This window comes from Ptychodera flava, chromosome 9 (assembly GCF_041260155.1).
Source record: "Ptychodera flava strain L36383 chromosome 9, AS_Pfla_20210202, whole genome shotgun sequence".
Taxonomy (NCBI): domain Eukaryota; kingdom Metazoa; phylum Hemichordata; class Enteropneusta; family Ptychoderidae; genus Ptychodera; species Ptychodera flava.
The window spans coordinates 45,478,851-45,499,873 of record NC_091936.1 but is presented as its reverse complement, the minus strand read 5'-3'; the positions used below and the strand labels follow the sequence as shown (position 1 = coordinate 45,499,873).

At 39.7% G+C, this 21,023-nt stretch overlaps 1 protein-coding gene across 1 annotated transcript in view; it reads right to left on the bottom strand.

Annotated features, from left to right (window-relative positions):
- Positions 1 to 878: 878 nt before the first annotated feature.
- LOC139141335 (uncharacterized) overlaps positions 879 to 21,023 on the bottom strand; it is a 64,775-nt gene continuing 44,630 nt past the window's right edge. The window contains exon 5 of the mRNA XM_070710967.1: positions 879 to 1,090. Coding sequence (XP_070567068.1) covers positions 879 to 1,090 — 212 coding nt within the window. The remainder of the gene's footprint in view (positions 1,091 to 21,023) is intronic.

Below are 21,023 nucleotides of genomic sequence, written 5' to 3'. Positions count from 1 at the left end.
GAAGAATGCATTTTCACAATACAAGAATATGCAAATTATACATTATAAAGTAAATTGCCACCCCTTGTTATTCTAAGCTGTGGAGAACATTGATATACAATGCTTGTATCTGTCTAAGAGTAAACCACTTACTTCACACCACAAATTCTCCCAGGGTCAGATTTACTTGAGTGTGGCATTGCCGCAGTCGGTCAGCAAAGTTTTGTACAGCCACTTGATCATTTCCATAATATAGGTTCATGTTGCAGCCATCAGGGAGTTCCCTGTAAAAATAATGTTTTTAAACAGAAAGAAATGACAAATGAAACAATCAGTAAGTTGATCGCCAGCTGAAGCTTTGTGATCTAGTTATTAACATGAGTGTTGAAGAAAAAGTAGAAGAGATGAAAAAGATTATGGAACAGAATTTTCTACCTTGCTATATTTATAAGGGATTCTGGTGTTTGCTGACCCCCTCCAGTTAGCTGGTTTAACAGTTAGAGTTATTCAATTTACTTGGATTTTAATATCCATTTGAAGGTGTTCAGTTTTGGACATGTTGTTCTTTCATCTAAAATGTACCATACCACACTCTCTGTCAGTGTGTGTTGAGTAATAAAAGATTGATTGATTGATTGATTGATATTTACCACGTAAATATTTCAAAGCATTAAAAATACTGCATATAAAAATTGAACTGCTCACACCTTCAGCATAAATAATTATTGTATTGTCTGGAGCATTCTATATTGATGAAGGCGATATTGGATCTCAAGAGATTGCAGTTTTTTGAAACTGTTGAGTAATCTGTTATGAATGCCAGATCTGCTAACATGATGAAATATCTTTAATTGACATAAAACCTGGGACATTTCAGAGTGTAGAAAAACACAACTCTGCTAAGTAGAAATGAAGGAATCCACGAGGACAAACCTGGCGATTCTGATGGTCTGATCATGATATCCTTGTACAGTGATCAATGTATCAACTTTACAAATGATGACCACATTGATTGCAGACAGGTCAAAGCACCTGTTCTTCTGTGCATAATCCAGGGTAATTCCTGGCGTGCCTACAATGACAGGAACTGTGATCTGTTGTCTTTTAGGCCCTTAAAGAAAGAAAAGTCATTCAGAATTAATTCTGAAGGAAAGCTTTGAAGATGTGATTAAAAAGAAATGCTTCATGAAAATCATATCTGCTGAAACTTACAAGCATTTGAACTGCAGTGTTGTGTAAAGTTGCTTTGTAGAATAAAGTAAATAACAACCCTTACCAAATTTTGTGTTCCTGAAAGTGCCGGAAAGCGCCCCGAAAGTGCCCGGTAAGCGCCCAGACAGCACCCGGTTGCTGTTTTCACTGTCAGGAAACTGCCCGTTTTGATGTTGACTTAGATTTTTCAGTGAATACATGCATCCGGTAACTGCCCGTTTTCGTCCGGAAAGTGCCCAGTTTACTGACTTAGTTTTTTTCACTACAATTTACTGTCTGGTTTTTGCCCGGTTTGCTCATGAAATAGAATTTCTCACACCGGTAGAAGCTCACTTAGTCTCTTTATAATTTTGGGTGTCCGGAAAGCAGCTGTTTTAGATTTGACTTAATTTCTGCTCTAACAAGGGTGTCAGGAAAGTGCCCGTTGAATAACAGACTTTTAAAGTGTCCGGAAAGTGCCCGGTAAGTATGGGACTTTAACTCTATCACATTCAAAGTGTCCGGAAAGCGCCCGTTTAATATGGGACTAAACTCTGCTGCATTCAAAGTGTCCGGAAAGCGCCTAGTGAATATGGGACTTTAACTCGGTTGCATTCAAAGTGTCTGGAAAGCGCCCGGTGAATATGGGACTTTAATTCTGCTGCATTCAAAGTGTCAGGAAAGTACCCGGTAAATATGGGACTTTAATTCTGCTGCATTCAAAGTGTCCGGAAAGCGCCAGGTGTATACAGGACTTTAAATCTGACTGTATTCAAAGTGTCCGGAAAGCACCCAGTGAATATGGGACTTTATTACACCTCACTCATTCAGCGTGCACTGCCATTGGTTAAACACGACTCACGTGACATGTAAAAGAACGTGATGATGCCCTCTGCGAATGTGATGATGCCCTCTGCGAACTTGATGATGCCCTCTGCATTTGATATTACATGGATGACGTCATTTTACTTACTGCGCATCCTTTCTGCGCAAAACAAATTGTCGTTCGCTTGTTGTACTTTGCAGTTGGCAACTTATGGCTGCGAAACGTCATGCAGAGCTGTCACCGGCACAGTTTGACGGTATTTGGTGTAAGTAAACAGCAAACGAACGAAAATGGCAACAAGGAATGCAATTTTTTTTGTTCAGCGACTATGCAAGCAACAAATTTGGATACGCCACCGAGGAGATCGGCAAACTTTAGCAGCAACCCTAGACTCGGCACTGACAACATTTTACGCTGAGGTCCGGACTCGGAAGGCGAACTGTACTCGAAGAAGTCTTTGTGTTTTTGTTTCTTTGCATGTTTGCTTGTTCGGTGTAATAAAAATAATAACACATGAGAGCTTGGGCAATATCACGATTTTTGCCTGCCCTCGGGCTGGTGGTCATGATCGAAATACTGATGATGCCCTCGCCTACGGCTCGGGCATCATCAATATTTCGATCATGACCACCATCCCTTGGGCAGGCAATAAATCGTGATCTTGCCCTCGCTCTCATGTGTTATTATTTAACTAACGGAGTGTCTATTGACACCCGGGTGTCAATAGCCAGGAGCTGCCCTATATGGCTATTGACACCCCTCGGCCCGCGACCCTAGTCGAATAACTTCAAAACGGAGCTAAGTTACGTTGTCCATTTCTTGTTTCAGACAAGTTAATGCCCACTTTTTTGCTGTCGTTGGTACAGCTTTAATGGGGTAAAGTAACTGTGTAATGTTGTAGAATCATATCGACAGCTCGGGGTCAATAATTTTTATCCGCGGGCGAAGCTTGTCGAACAACATTTGACCCGAGTTGCGGAACCTTTTAAAAAACATGCGGACATACTAAACACCGACAAGCACCGACAAGCACCGACAATAGACCGACAAGGACCGACAAGTGACCGACAAGTTGAATTAAAACCATTCTTTTTCGATGTTTTGGTTTTAAAATGTCATTCTCTACTATTTTGGTGAATATAAACGCAATTGACAACGGCATTGAAGAAAGAGAACGATTGGCCGACAAGGAAATCGCGTATTGAAGCAGCTGTATTGGCCTTATTGGACCGACAAGTTGCCGAAAAGTTGAATTTAAACCATTCTTTTTCGATGTTTTGGTTTTAAAATGTCATTTTCTACTGTTTTTGTGAATATTTACTCAAGTGACCGAACTGAATTAACGAAACTAAACGAAATATTGGCCGACAAGTAAATCGCGTATTGAAGCAGGTCTATTGGCCATACTAACAAGGACCGACAAGTGATCGATAAGGTGGATAATTATCATTCTTTTTCGATGTTTGGGCTTCAAAATGTCATTTTCTACTATTTTGGTGAATATTAACACAATCGACTGAACAGAACGAAGAAACTGTACGAAATATTGGCCGACAATGAAATCGTATCTTGAAGCAAGGTGTCACATATGCCGGAAACCAAAAAAAACCAAAAAACTTGTCAATGACTTCGGTCACCTGTCGGTTTCTTTCTTTATACTTTAAGTTGTCGTAGCTTCAGATCTCTTTGTCGCTGTATTTTGATTTGAAACTGTTCTTTTATTTCGAAACTGTATATATTTACAAAGATAGTAGAAAGTAGAAAGTAGTGTTTGAATGGCGAAAGTTCGAAAAATCGTTTTTTATTTTAACTTGTCGATGAGTTTTTGGTCACTTGTCGGTCCTTTCTTGACTTCATCTCTAAAGTTGAAAGTGAACTAAATGCGTCCATTATATAGACGATGTCGGGTCTCCGTCGTCCGAGGATTGGTTTAGTCTATCTAGTTGATTCAGTTACATTCTAGCGAATGTATGTCGGAGGAGGCAAATTAAGACTCAGTTTATGGTAGATAGATAGGAAGTCTATCGTTATAGGAGTGTGTTGTGATTGATCGGTGAAGTTGAAAATAAATAATCATCAGTGATAAGTATCTAGGCTAATGGACGTTACGTAATCTCTCTCACCATACTCATTTTATGGAAATAAGATCAAAATTTGACAGTTTGTTTCCTCCCATGAAAGCAATCTTTGGAAATCTTGCAAACATTAAAGGAACTGATTATGATTTGACATTATGGAATCATATTATACGTCAGAGCAAAAATATGCGGGGAAAAATGTTGATACTTAGAAAGTCTTCAAAGAATGCAACGATTAGTGGGTAAATTCATCCTAAAAGCATGCAGCTATACATCAAATGAAGCAATTCTTGGTGAGCTTGGTTTGCAGTACTATAAGAAGTAGACTTGATATCATGAAACTTAAATAGTGAAGATTATTGTACATGGCCCATTGGTGTAGACCTATATGTTGTTCAGAATAACTAAGCCAAGTTTGACTGAATTTGGAGGCCGACTGGCGAAAAAACGGGAGGGGTGTCAATAGCCAAATAGAGGGCCAGTTGGCTATTGACACCCATTGGTACCCGCCTGCAGTAGCACTATCGGACCTCAAAATGCTGACCAAAGAAGCTTTTTCGAAGGATTTTTTTGGATTTCTATTGAGGATATATGTTGATCAGAATAACTGAGCTGAGTTTGGTTGAATTTGGAGGCCGACTGGCGAAAAAACGGGAGGGGTGTCAATAGCCAAATAGAGGGCCGGTTGGCTATTGACACCCATTGGTAGAGGCCGCCTGCAGTAGCACTATCGGACCGCAAAATGCTGACCAAAGAAGCTTTTTCGAAGGATTTTTTTGGATTTCTATCAAGAATATATGTTGTTCAGAATAACTAGGCTAAGTTTGGCTGAATTTGGAGGCCGACTGGCGAAAAAACGGGAGGCGTGTCAATAGCCACATAGAGGGCCGGTTGGCTATTGACACCCATTGGTAGAGGCCGCCTGCAGTAGCACTATGGGACCGCAAAATGACGACCAAAGAAGCTTTTTCGAAGGATTTTTTTTGGATTTCTATTGAGAATATATGTTGTTCAGAATAACTAAGCTGAGTTTGGTTGAATTTGGAGGCTGACTGGCGAAAAAACGGGAGGGGTGTCAATAGCCAAATAGAGGGCCGGTTGGCTATTGACACCCGGGTGTCAATAGCCAGGAGAAGCTCTATATGGCTATTGACACCCGGGTGTCAATAGACTCGGCCTTTAACTAATTCTGCTGCATTCACAGTGTCCAAAAGCGCCTGGTGAATGTGGGACTTTACTCTATTTAGGGTGTCTTGTAAGTGCACCCAGTGAATAATACTTTATCATATTTACCTACATTCATATAATGTCGTGCACAGTGAGAGACAGTGGAGGAATATGACAGCTTGAACCCCATGGCGAGAGTGCAAGTGCGCTGTACCAGGGGTATTTGTACGAGTGTTTGCGGAATCTTGGGGGACGTGCTTTAAGGAGTGGCAGTGAGTGAAAGGACAACAGGATACAAAGCAAACACGAGTGAAAATACCCCTGGTACAGTGAGCTTGTTCGCTCGCAATTTGGTCCCGTTATTATTACATGTATTTCGTCCTCTTTATTTTGTCTAGAAAACAAAAGAACTAAAACACAAATAACTTGTGCGACACTAATTGAACAACTCATTTGCATACAGGTATGGAATAATGTTTTTGGTACTTTGCACTACTATATAAATACCTGTGGTATGTGCGCACACTCTGTACGTATGTAAAAATCAACTTTATTTTCTGGTCTGTACCAGATGATTGACGAGTAAAGTATCATGGGAAAATCAATTCAGACTACTTTATTCCAAGTCGTTTTTGTGTAACAAAAAATCAGAATTTCTCACACACTTCACTCTGGCAGAAATCAATGAAGCATAACAGACTAAGGAAAAATGTCTGAAATGATTTTTACCACAACAAACTGCCTTCTTTCCTTTGCACACAAACTATCGCATGAAAAGTCCTTTGACTCAAAACTACGTTAACCATGGCACATAATATTTTTCATGTCATTTCTTTCTACTAGAGGTATTTTCAAATTGTGATATTGCATTTTTTAGCTCCCATAGCCATATGTATATATGGCAATGGAAGCTATTCTTATAGGCTAGGGAAATGTCTGTATGTATGTACCGGTATGTCTGTATGTCTGTATGTCTGTCTGTCAACATCAAAAACTCCAAAACCGCTGTACATTTCATCTTGATATTTGGTGTGCACATGGATGATGGGCTGTAGATGAGATTTTGTTCAAATGAAGTTGTCATTGCCAAAAATATGCAAATTAAGTGAAAAAATGTAAAAACAGTCAAAATTGAAAAAACTCAATAACCACTGAGCAGATTACATGAAAAATTAGCATGTAAGTACTTTGGGCTGACATGAAATGATTGTGCACATCTTGGGTCAGTATCTTGGACTTGCTATTTTTCATGAATTTTTTTGTAAATTTTCTCCCATTTTTGGTCAAAAAATCTTCTTCTCTGAAACCACAAGTCCGATTGATTTGAAACTTGGTATGGAAGTGCATAGGAGTGACCTTTCCCAAATTTGGGCAAATCGTGGTGAAATTTGCATATTTTTAGTTTACACGTCCATAGACTTCCATGTATAAGGCAGATCTCCATAGACTCCCATGTATAAGGCCACGAAAAATAAAAATTTAGTTTCTCATCGTATTCATATTGCAAAAAGGATGCAGTGACACAATTTTTAGTCCCCAAGGATGAAGTCCAGTGGGCTTATAGATTGGGTCATGTCCGTCTGTTCGTCCATCCGTGAGTCCATCCGTTCACGCAGATATCTCGGATATTTTGACAAAATGTCATGTGACCTTGATGACCTTTGATCTCAAATATACATATTTGTCCATAACTCAGTAACCACAAGTGCTACCACCCTTCATATATGGTATCATGGGACACCTTATGACGCCACATATTGTACCTCATTAATTATGCACATATCTAATTTTGAGCGAGCCAATAGAGCTAGAGGTCTGATTTTGGTATATAGGGATAACTTAGCAAAACAATTTTTTTTAACAAATTGTCACGTGACCTCGGTGACCTTTGACCTCAAATATACATATTTGTCCATAACTCAGTAACCACAAGTGCTACAGCCTTCATGTATGGTATGATGGGACACCTTATGACGCCACATATTGTACCTCATTAATTATGCACATATCTAATTTTGAGCGAGCCAATAGAGCTAGAGGTCTGATTTTGGTATATAGGGATAACTTAGCAAAACAATTTTTTTTAACAAATTGTCACGTGACCTCGGTGACCTTTGACCTCAAATATACATATTTGTCCATAACTCAGTAACCACAAGTGCTACAGCCTTCATGTATGGTATGATGGGACACCTTATGACGCCACATATTGTACCTCATTAATTATGGGCATATCTAATTTTGAGCGAGCCAATAGAGCTAGAGGTCTGACTTTTGGTATATAGGGAAAACTTAGCAATACAATTTTTTTGACAAAATGTCACGTGACCTCGGTGACCTTTGACCTCAAATATACATATTTGTCCATAACTCAGTAACCACAAGTGCTACACCCTTCATGTATGGTATGATGGGACACCTTATGACGCCTCATATTGTACTTCATTTATTAATCGCATATCTAATTTTGAGCGAGCCAATAGAGCTAGAGGTCTGATTTTTGGTATATAGGGATAACGTAGCAATACAATTTTTTTGACAAAATGTCACGTGACCTCGGTGACCTTTGACCTCACATATACATATTTGTCCATAACTCAGTAACCACAAGTGCTACATCCTTCATATTTGGTATGATTGGACACCTTATGACACCACACGCTTTACCTCATTAATTATGTACACATCTAATTCTGGGCAAGCCAATAGAGCTAGAGATCTGATTTTTTGGCATATAGGGATTAATTAGCAATATAATTTTTTTTTTTCAAAATGTCATGTGACCTCGATGACGTTTGACCTTGATTATACATATATATGCATATCTCAGTAACCACAAGTTCTATACCCTCCAATTTTGATAGGATATTAGACCTTAAGGTGTCACATCTTGTACCTCATTTATAATGCACATATGTATTTCTTGGCTGGCCAATACTGCTAGAGGTCTGATCTTTTTTCCCGATTTAGAACCATAAACTTAGACATGCCTCATGTGTTTCAAATTGGGAACGACATAGACCTATGTGCCCATAGATCTCAACATATACACTCCAGTGATACTTCTTAATGACCACATTTTCCTGCCCCATCGAGACTAATACTCCTATTACAAGTGGGGACTATGTCATTGTCAATGACTTGTTGAGTTAATGGTTGTATCACAGTATTCGATATATCTAATTCTGTATTTTTTCCATTTTATATTCTGAATAAATACATTAAACATATTTCACTGTCTCCAGTACATTACATTTAAGTATTTTCACTTCATGCACTTTATCCCTTTCACACATGTTCAAATATCTGACCAGAGAACAAACACTGAATAGTCCAGGATGGGAGCTACAGTGTCGTTGATGCTATTTTTTTCATTTGGAAGCTATACCTTTCTGTATAATTACATGAATTGGGAACCCATCAATTTAAATAGATGCTTACACAACCTAAACTTCCCTTACCGAAGATTATTTCTACTGCAAATTTGCCATACAGTAAGTTTGCTGCAAAGTTATGCAGCAAGCATATACCTTGCAGGAAGGTGTTGCAGAAGTTTGCAGCTAGCTCAGTGTTTCCCCTGGGTTCCAAAAGCTTGTAGCAAATTTGGCTAGAAGCCCTAAAAAAATTATTCGCCAAACCAGATATTCAATTAGCCAAGCCGATACCACTGATCACAAATGTCGTCATTTCTTTCTCATTAATATGCAAAAATAAATATTTGTCTGCATTTTCCGTATTAGAATGACGGAAATAAACCCTGTTAGTGCTACTATGGATACTAAAAGTGACACCAATTTATGGGTCAGATTACAAGGTGCCAACATCAGCCACGCATACAACATAAAATTTGTCTGAATTACAAGCGACACTTGTCCAAAGTTAGGCGTATGCAACTATATTCAGGAACAAACCTGAAATCGCTATCGTGCGATACTGTACATGTATCGCTACAGACAACGGCACGAAACCTGGTTCAGCATACTAGTTTTTTCAAACGAATCAGATATCCATTCTCGTAGCAGTTCGAAAGCAAAATACTCTCAGACTTGAAAAATATGTGCATTTTTTTAGACTTCCAATACATTTGCTTTACGCTTGAAGTTTAACAAGCAAAGCTCGGACGTCGGACAGCGCACAGCGTATCAATGGCGCTTGGGTCAGGGGTCATCATCAAAGACGTCAGTGTGTAAACAGCCAGCTTGAATCATGCCATGGATCGCGGAAATCACGGATCATAAATCCAAACGCCAGTAAAGGTATTTTCCTGTTGGCAGCAATACACCATGAACATTTTCGCTATTCAGGAGTGCCTTACTCGCTTTACGTTCTAAAAAATGCCATGTGCGTGCTTTTGACCATGCATGCCGCTTGTTACCTTCCTTTCCAAATTCACAGTCGACTTTCCTACATTGTTCATATTTCTTTCCATTTCATAGCTTTACTTGCGCTTAGAATGTGTGTTGTAGGGGTGGTTCCCCCCATATTGGTGGAGCAGCCAAAGTCAAAAAGGAAAGTTTGCCGTTTTTGCTTAGTTTCATCGTCTCTACGATCCTTCAATTCAGTGTTGACGATGACAGGTGGCTGTCACTGCACGGAGTTATCTGTAGGCACACATTGCGCGTAGTCAAACCCAAAACTTTGCAACATTTTAGTCAACTCGTCATATGATATACATGCGGTACTATTGATTTGTGAGTTATTTCGTTACAATTTTATCCATAATCTATGCGTTACAAATAGGATCTCCTGACGCATAAGGTCGGGGATGCACAGAGATAAAGCATTACTTCTCAAGTTGAATGCAGGACATGTGCGCGCGGACAGACAAAGTAATTACGTCATAGTGCAATTTTTGATTCGCAAGTTTGGCTAACTTTTGCCAAAATCTTCTCGCCAAACGCTACTTTTTTCTCGCATTTGCGATTTGGCGAGCGGGCAGTGGAAACACTGTAGCTGTGACCCTTCCTGCAAATCGTTAAATCAGTTTGCAGCAAATTTGCGGTAAACAACTCAGTTGCTGCAAATTTGCGGCAAACAAGGTTATTGCTGCAAATATGCAGCAACATGATTGACATATTGCCCACTATTTCATTACCAGGGAGTACACACTGTGTACCATTGCACTTTGTGACCGGTCATATATAAGCAACACAAAATTGATCTTTCATGTATATTTTATATTCATTTATTTTTATAACAGACAATCGACTTTTTAAAATTATAATAACTGGCAGATAATGGACAGCTTCAGTTATGCTGGTGAAAGTGACATAACTCAGCAACATTGCATCTATTGAGTGCATCCATAGTATACCGCAGTGACATTATTATGTAATAAGAGTACCCTTTCCAATCTGGTTAGGTAAATCACCGGGGGTAAATTATGGTTGGATCGACAACTGAATTTTTTGGAAAACAAATTTTTAAAACAGAGAAGTGTCTGTCTTGCAAGTTAAACCCTGTATTTTCTACAAATGATACCACGATGCAAGCAATTTCGAACGAAATGTGCGTCTGATGGTCTGTAAGGACACGTCGTAGACTTTTGTTTACTGCAAATCTGTTCCTTAAAAATATCGACTGATAAAACTTTTCATTGTAGAAACAGACAAGTAAATGTCAATTATGCATTCAATGTTTGGTATAAGCAAGGACCCGCTACTACCTCCAAGCAGAGTAGTGGTACAGGTGCTCCAAGCTATGTATCCCATCATAGTATTATACACGGTGCGTACAATGCACAGTGTAAGCTTAGAGTCTGTGTCCCATCGATATCGCTAACAAAATCTCGCCTTTTGATGACATGAATTGTAGTAAAAGGTTTTGTCCATGTTTTTAGCTTTAGAGTTATATTGCCGAGCACAAGTTTGAGGTTTAGGATTACCTTCCGTCCCGAGCAGCTGTACGAAAATCCAACACGCTACTTCGCCAGCGTCTAACGCGTCCTGCATTGAGCAGTCGACATGTTTACACTCTCGATCTCAGGTCACGGTTCATCAAGTTCAGTTCGCGCATCGATATTAATTCTTCGTGCTGAAAGAAGTTTTACTCTCTTTTTAGTCTTTCTATGATAACAATAACTGTTTTCATTAAACTAATAAATTAAATGCTATGTTAAGTATGATATATAACGGATTGATGCAGATGTAGAGTCAATTCAAGCGTTTAAAAACGGAACTACATTATCAGTTGCGTAATGATTTATAGATCGCACTTCCGTTAAGGTCATGAGGCTTGATTGGCGCGAAGTTAGATGTTGGTACCATCGGCTGCGTACTTGTGATCAGGGAGTTATCTGGTGGACAATTTTGTGATCTTTCTATGGAATCACCATTCAAATGATATCACAGTGTTGCAAAAACGTGTATACAGTACCAGGGACAGACGCAGTTCTAAATTTGTGAACGCGAAAAGCAGTGAAGATGCTGACTATATTTTCTGAGTTTGTGCACACTGCACGGAGAGACCTGCTACCGGGAATCGTCCAGCATCTGTCTGTGAGCCGTTCACAAATGTAAGTCAATGTACTGTTCGTCTGTACATCGCTATTATGTTCTGTAATCGTTGTATTGCTATTTTTACCTACAGTTAAATTTTCTTTGAGTACTGATTCATACTGAACTCACTTTCGTTTCACAAAAGTGCTGAGATTTTTGCAGATTGTCGCCGCCCTGTATGTAAACAACATACGGCGAGTTCAAGTTGTCCGCTGTCGGACATTTTAATTATTATTAATTCGATCATAAATATTTATGCATTTGTTTGCTTCAATTTTTCAACCTGATTTTTGTCTCGTTTTTAAATAATTATTGATCTCTTTCATGAAATTTACAATGTTTGGTCACACGGTAAAGACTTACACTCTTCCCTGAACGATTTGTATTTTTCAGAATGCATTGCTGGTACTCTAAAGGGACAAGAAATTCAGAGACCAGAAAGCCAAATCGCAGCCTTTGACAGTAATGTAAATGTTATATGAAACTTCTCGAGCTAAAAGAAAATCTCTGGAAGACACTTATGTGGCATGAAATGAACATGGCATATAAAATAAAATTGTACTACAATTTGAATTTAACCTTTTTTCTCAGTTGTCTTTTTATTAAATAATAACTTTATTTGCGCTGACCATTGTTTCTTGTGAAACTTGTATTTCACTGCTTAGTTGGATAAAACACATCTTGTGCTGTCCACAGTCTGCTGTCTGCCTTACGTTGTCAGGTTTTTTCTCAACCATGTCACTGACACAGGGGTTTCGTTAAAAGCCGGCCACCGGCCATGTGGCCGGCTGTAAGGCGATCACGGCCGCCTGTAATTACCTGAAAATCATGTAATTGTTGTGCCACTTACAGTAATGAATAGCTGGTAATAAATACAGCATATCGGTAAAAGTTTACAATGATCTGAATCCTTCATGCTGAATTACTTGTTTTCAACACTTTTGCGAGGTTTTCAGTGAAACTTTTGTGTTCGTTGGTTCGCATTCGTGTATCGTGCGATACTGGTACAGCACGGAACCCGTCTATACAACGTACACAGGGTGGTTGGAGGTTAGGGGTCATTGAGCGTGTGCAGTAACGCAACATAATGTCATCCATACGTAGTTGAAGTTACTCAGTTTGGTCGAAATGGAAACAGATAGACGGGTTGGTTGATTAAGGGTACAGTCGATTGCAAATTCTCAGATCATTTTGATACTTATGCGGCGTTTTATGAATATCTCTCGGGAAGGTTTCTTTTGAATGCATCAGCAATCGCCCACAGCTATCCGTGGCCACGGATTGTATTAAACAACGGCTTGCTTGTCGATTTAGTCAACGTTCGCGTTCGTTCTTGGATTTTAATGACTGCATGGGAGCCAAACGTCTGACTTGCTTCAACTCTGTGGGCATATAAATATCAAAACAGAATAAATTGAAGGTGTAAACTTTAGCAGACTGTGACGTTGAGTGGTAGGCTGTAGCCACGGTCCGGAGAGACCGTGCTGTAGCACAGTCGTTTGTGGTTTCATACACCGTACACGGCAATGCAGGAAGTCGGGAAATGGAATTACCAGCCACTGTACACATGCATCACCAAGTTCGAGACGGATTTCGCGCACCAAAAGCCACAATAATTCTTTCAAAAAACTAACATTTATGGCTTCAAATACATCTCTGAATTCATATTTTCTATGCTCTTTGCGTCAAAGATGATCTCCTATGCATTTTGAGTGTGGTTTCCGAGGGGACCCATGCTTTCAACATAATACGAACACTTTTACAACAGCCATTCATGATTTGAAAGTAGCGGCACCTTGATTCAGGCTATCTATACTGTTGTCTCTGATCGTTTGAAAAATGCAAATACTTTTTTTAATAAAGTTATCATGTGTGATTGATGTACCGTTTTGTTGAGTTATTATAGCTAATTTGGAACCGTGTCGGGGGGGGGGGGGGCTGCCATATCCAAACATCCTCATGCTTGGACGTTGGTACGGCTTGGCCACCTATAATTTTCATTTGGCCCCCTGTTTCAAAACTTAGTGAAACCCCTGTGACATTGGCCATGTCTACACAAGTGATTTTACAACTTCTGTGTACATATCTGATCTGAACTTATTATATTTTTTGAGAAGATAAAAAGTTTGAAACTTGTGGTACAATACAAAAAATTTTGCTGTCACTTAATTGTGTTGCTTCTTTGGTTTTCAGTATCTCTTGTCTATTGTAATGTATGTAGTTTTCTTACTGTTACTGAAATTGGTAAAAGTTTATTCCAGAGCTGACTGTTGTGAAATTATACCAACTTTTGAAGGAAATTCTGCATGTGTAATTTGCAACAAATGTGCAGTAACTTGCAAAATAATTTGCTGCATGGAGTTGGGGCAACTTTCCGAAACACCTGACATCACTTCTTGGTCTTCTGGCCAGAGGTCCATATATCTTTCTTTCATGAATATGACTTTGTTTGTGTACCGTCTATTTACTGTCTGTTCTGTGCTGTCTTGTGTCTATGTTTACAACTATTGTCTTGCGAATTCTGACCTACTGTCATTGGATTATGGATTTGTATGATTGCGATTATTTTTCAGTAACAGTTAAATTAATTTGCCGCAAGTTTGCTGCAAGGAGTGTGCTGCAAATTTGCTGCAAAGAGTTTGCAGCAAGTTTGCCAAGTTTATGTGCTAAAGACATGAGTTTTTGAAAATTACGCCAAAACGGTAGGAGACTGGCACTGGTCAGTTTGTGCCATAAAGGAACACTTTCTGGAGAGCACTTCTGTAAACTGGGCAGAAACCGGGCGCCCGTTTTTTTGCCTGGTTTGTGTACCATCAATGGGCGCTTTCCGGACACTTCTAGAAACAGGGCAGAAACCGGGTGCCCATTTTTTGCCTGGTTTGTGTACTGTTACGTGCAGAGAAAACGAACAAAAGGGTGAACTCAGCAGTTAACGTTTAAACAAGATTTATTACGAAGTAGTAAAGAAAAGGTGGTCAACTGGGACGAATAAGAATTTTTTACACCATTTTATTCATTTATCTACATGAAGCGAAGGAAAATTTAACCATCCATGTAACTAAAGTATGACCCTGACCTATATATGAACTCATGCGCAACAGCTTGCGCAGCAGTGCATTGTCCTGAACTAAGCGGGGAAATTCCCTGCTGAGTCAGGTCCTGGACTTGCGCAATACGCTATGACTCACCCCCACTATCAAAACGGAACGACATTCTATTCTCTCTCTCATTTGTTAGATAGATTCTGACTGAGCCGTACCGGAGCCGGTCTGCTCTTCAACCCGTACCGGAACAGTTCCGAAGGTGCGGGTCTGTGAATTTTATCTGCTGGCTGCCCCCTTTTCACTATGTTTGGAGTCGTCGGAACGAGCGGAACCATAGGGATGTTGCCTTAATACCCCTACCGGAACACTGTTGCGCAATACCCCTATCGGTACGTTTTCAGGCAGGAACTTTCCAGTAGGGAATTTCGCAATACCGCTTTCGCAATACCGGGCTTCGAATGTTGCTTAGTAACTTGTGATGTCATGTTCAATGTCTGTCATTCTACAGTTTTCAGAAACATTTTCTGAGCGACTCTAGTTAACTTGTTCACCCGATAGATAAAATTTTAGTAATTTCCTCTGAACTTAAAATATGACGAAAGACCATTACTTCAAACAAAATGAGTCGTTTCAGATGAATGGTACTGATATCTAAAGTGTCACTCTTTTATCTTCTACGTACAAATGTAGTTCCTAAGTCGTTCTCTATTCTATTCCCACCAACAAAACATTCAATACTCATTTCCCCTCCCCGATCTTTATCAATACTTATGATAATATCACAAGTTGTTCTGTTATCTGTTTTCATAGCATAATATCCAACCAAATCGTCAAATTCATCTCCCGTAGCTAACTTTACACATCTAATGAGAACTGTACCATGTTGAAGTATTTTCATATTATCAGTCATCTGTTGATTTACTGTCTGTAAAGTGAGAACAGCTGCCTCATCACCGACACTTTTAAGACCCAGTTTCTTTAAAGTTGTGTCCCAAAATAATCTAACTGGAACCCCGCTAGCTGTATACGAGCAATAATTCTCCCCCTCGTTTATCCACCTTCTTAGTGTATTATCTGCCTTCATTATTGTATTAAGAGGACTAATTTTAAGGTGAATCGGTATACCAAGAAGTGCAATGTATGGATTCGTAGGAGTAAGCCAACTACGAAAATCTAACAACTTGTACTTGTTAACATTGCTATCGAAATAAATAACATTTGGAGTTCCTGGCAGTTCAGCAACTCCACCACTAATTTCACTATCCAATATATCTAAGATGTTACGTGGTACATTATAAGGCATGAATTTCTTACTATCCCCATCCCACGTCAGAGCAAAAGGAGTTGGATCATTCGAAGCCTTTGTGGCGTCAATTACAGTTTCATCAATGTCTTTAAGTTCGGAAAATTCTACAGCATGTTCGTGGGGTGGCGCCGCAGCATTGGCTAAAACGAAATATTTTTCGCGGTCTTTATAACGAAGGACGTAATCCTTATTATGATTAGCAGCCATCTTAGTATTATTGTTAACTTTAACATCACTCAGATCTTCAAGCTCAAGATTTTGCATACGAATTGTACCTAGACCGAAGCCACTTGGATCAGACATAATTATGCTATATACAGTGAAAATTAAAATAATACCTTGTAATATACACAATCATGGCTTCAGCTATAGGAATGACAGTTCTCGGTGCTGTATTAAATGCAACGGCATTCACAGGAGGAAATATTATCGGACAAAAGCTTTCTGGTAATGGTGATGCTCTTATTGAAGAGAAAGTCCGACATGATAAAGCATTAGAAAAATTTGAACATGATCGCAACGTCTGGTCAGAAAAAAGATTACTACAGGCTGACTGGGAAAGAGAAAATCAGGCAAAGGATGCACATGCTGCGGCAGAATTAAGAGATACAGATGCAGAAATCCTGGAAGAAGCAGAAGCGGTGCAAAGCCGTTCCGAAGGGGCAGTTCAATTCTCAGATTATTATCAGCCCAGTCCTGAGCAAAAGAAATATGAGATGATCTATATTGCTGGAGGATTGGTCGTGGGATGGTTTATCTTCCGGTAGGCGGAACGATTACAGCAATTCAATACAAAAGCTAATTGGCCAGTTATTGAAATCGATCATGTTCCCATCCTGATCTGTTATCCAGATACGCATTGAATTCATGTAATCTCCCCCTTTTCTCAATGGCATAGAAATTGCTCCGTTTTTAAAATCGTAAGTAACCTTTTCACTTATTTCTCTCGTATCCCGGATGGGAAGTATTTGTAAACAGTTCGATACTTTCCCCTGTATGTATCCTCCGGCACCCGAACCAAATGAAACATAATTTCCAGTAACATCGACTACATCTGAATGAACTATATATTTAGTGACTGTTAAGAAATCCACTTTCTTCGGACTCATAGTACTTTTTATAACTGGGTTGTCCTCAGGTTTATCTGAAAAACCAACTACGTTGGCAAAGCTACCTGTAGCATTGAAATAAACTTTAACATCTTTAGCCAAAGTTAGAAGAACGTGGTTTGTCGGCAGATGTTTTTCAAAATTAATTTTTTGCTTCAACCCGATTGCTTTGTTTAACGTATCGATATTGTAGTTACCTGGACGTATTGATTTAGTCTTCTTTGGTTGGTCACCTTCTTGATATTTTAGTACATTATTTGTCGATGTTATGTTATGCCATGAATTATATAGTCCACACTCTAGCAGTCTTATCTTCGTAAACTGTGACGTGTCAATGCAAGGGTAAAAATTAACAGTAACCGGTTCACCTGTTTGGCTTTCAATCCAAATGATCATTGTTGTACGTCGTATGTATATATTACTAAGTATAATTTTTTGATGTATAATATTCCGAAGGTGCCCATTACAAAGTATAAGGTTCTGCAGGAATAATATTTTTCTGTTCAAGGAGATCTTTGGTCGCAACCGCGGCAGCAGTCGCACCGCCTAATTTTGCCAATCGAGTCAAATTTGGTCGACTTGGATCGCCAACCTCTATTTTCAGAAATTTGCTGGAGATCATAAGATATCCCATCGCAAGTCCTGCGATTACAATTCCATCGTACATTGTGTTTACAACTGTTTTAGTATCCATGATTGCTGACTAGTATATAAAATAAAAAATAAAAAAATATGGGGAGTTAATCCATCTCATACAATGTAGAGGAGCTGGCCCCCGGAGCCGCTACTGGCTCTGTTTTTTCCGCTTTCTTATTTTGGGGAGGATCTTTCCGATCTGGACTCGATCGATTAACGGGACAAATATGCCGAGCACGCCCCCAATATAGCCCTAATGCAGTCAATGAAACTCCCACAATTCCTAAAACAAGATAACATTTATTATACCAGCGTGAGCTATCACACTGTTCTTTCATTGTAGGCGGTAGGTCTGCTACCGCATCGCTATCCCCTCCCTCCCCCTTCATTGCTTTTAGTTTCTTCTCCTTGTTTTGCCTGTTCCATTCCGCTAATTTCTTGCCCGCAGCAACTCTCCCTGGATGCTTCGGCGGTAACGTCACTTTCTCTATGTTGCGCTGTGGCGTAGGTAAGGTCGTCCCTGACGGAGTCGTTTGCGGTGTGGGCTCCGTCGGCGGGGCTTCTGACGGAGTCGTTTGCTGAGTCGGAACCGTTTGCGAAGTTGAATCCATTTATTTCGGGTACTATATTAAACCCAATTTTTTTAAAATTTAAATGTTTACCCGTAATTAAACCGGTGGAAATTAGAGCAATCACGGGCCCCCACGTGTACGCTATCCGTCCTGATAATCGTTTTATTTCACTGTTTAGAATAAAATCCTTTTTAAGATCAGTGGCATAGTTATCTCGATCATCGATTGGAACTACCTGACTTATTGCGCGGGCTCCTAGATCTATGAAACTTTGAGTGATATTATCACTTATAAGAGAACTGTATTTCGCTTCATAGACTTTAAAGGCTTTATTCACCGTTTCATCTCCCCATTTTTCTACGTCAGCAATTGAAATCTCCTTACCAAAAAATAACTTACTTTGACCACTTGCGATGGCCCAGAGTATTTTTTCACGCTTTGTTTCTATTATGGATCGAGCGTCCGACGCTGCGGTTGGTAGTGCCACTGTTGTATTTGCCGCTGCCGTTGTCTTTATTAAATTCTCCATTGTTTGCAGTATGTTATCTATTCTTAGTAAAAAATAAAAAATTCGTTTAAACCTGAATCCGAAATAAAGTATTAACATAGTCTGGAATGTTAGTACCCCTAACGTACCGACAGGGATTCCGGGAAAATTCTCCTCCATTTAAATCTATATGTATATAGAAACACAAATAATGAGTACAGACCTATTCCCAGTTGCTTTTCAATTGAATAAGACGAGCATACCAACAGTACAGCATGCTGATATTCCTTCCAAACCGAATGGGGGAATAAAACCTATTCTCATGGACTTAGAAATATATGTAACGCCGACAGATAAATTTACTTTTCATCCTCGGGATGTGTTCAAAGATAACGTAATCACTCATCGATCAGCGAAAGAAAGTAATGTCTGGCTGGGAGCCCGCATATGAAATATTGGGACAGCAACTGAATTTCGCCGTATGGTGCAGCACTACTGGTTGTGGTATATCATTCGCCCATCTCTTGGTTCCGAAGGAAATTTCCGCCACAAATACGATCATTCTGCCGTTTCCATGTATACTTTACAATACGTCGGATCCTTCACGAAATGGGCGTTGCACTTCCAGACGATACCCCCACCTTCAAAGCGGGCGACAATCCGTACAATCTCGTCCAATATGAACTTCTCTGTACAGAATTTGGAAATATAAGCCCAACGAAGTCCGACTTTCGTTATCGAAAAGGTCAAAATAAAGGTCTTGGTTATGGATATGAATATTATACTAATCGTGGACCCGTTAGACAGCCAAAAGCGATATACAACGGTCATGACTTTTTCCTCTCCGCCGACGGAGGCGTTTTCTATACACATACAATTTTTGGAAAGAAAAAACATGTACTGTCCGACAAAGAACGACCGCACTACTATTTCTTCCGAAATGATGGATCGGAGGGACAATACAATAGTTTCATTCCTCTGAAGGGAGACTCGGGTCTAACAAAGGCCGGTCTCGCTCGCCTCAATGAAAGTCTTGAAGCCTACGTATATTGTATACTCGGCGCACAAGCTAATATTCGTAGTACCATAGTCGGCGATACTGGCAGTGCAGAGCAAGTCCGAAAAGAATTCGGCGTTCTCCTCGAAGATGAAATTCGTAATACCGACAAAGTAATCAGTTATCGGCGATATCAAGACACAATAATGAATACTGGTGTCAAACTTGATATGGCAGTCTCGCCATCTTACCAAATTTACTTCTCTTACCGTCTGAGATGGTCATTCTTTCGGGCCCGGCGATCTCAGGTTATAATAATGAATTGCAATACGCAACAGAATCTATGGTGTTCGGGGTGAACGGTGATATAAACACGGAAGTTCGAGAAAGTGCTATACATGAGATGGAAGGTGGGGGGGAGGTGGATCCTGTGAAGTGGCAGGACGAGCCTCGGAGGGGTCGGAGGAGCGACTGATACGAGTCGGGGAGATCCTCCTCCCCTCCCCCCGGAACGAGCAGCATCTAGAGACCCTATTCACGAATTCGGCAAAATTGGTTTGTTATCTTTAGCAATATTTATTACTATTGTGTACAATATATAGATCCAGAGGAAATGTCAATATACGCTACCCCACCATTCAACATGATTATAACTGGACCGATAGGTTCTGGCAAAACAGAATTTGTAATGGATCTCCTCACTGGTCCGTACTTAAGGAAATTCGAATATATAGTTTTCATTTGTCCGACATTCATGATCAATAAAGCGTATAATAAAAGATTCATTTTCACCGATGACCAAGTGTTTGTGTTTCCGGTCGACATCGATGCTGTGGATGATACACTAGCCTACGTACGGAACGAATGGACCGGTACGAATACTTTAATAGTACTCGACGACTGCGCCTCGTCTAAAGATATGAAGAAGCGCAGTGACAATTTAGTCAAAATTGCTTTCAGCGCAAGACACGAAGGATTATCTGTCTGGGTTCTGACTCAACAATTTACTAGTATTAGTAAACCATTCAGGGAAAACATACAGATGTTAGTACTATTTTTCACACCGAGCGATATAGACATCAACTCTATTATAAAACAATATGGAATGAGGATGTCAAAACAGAAGGCAGATTC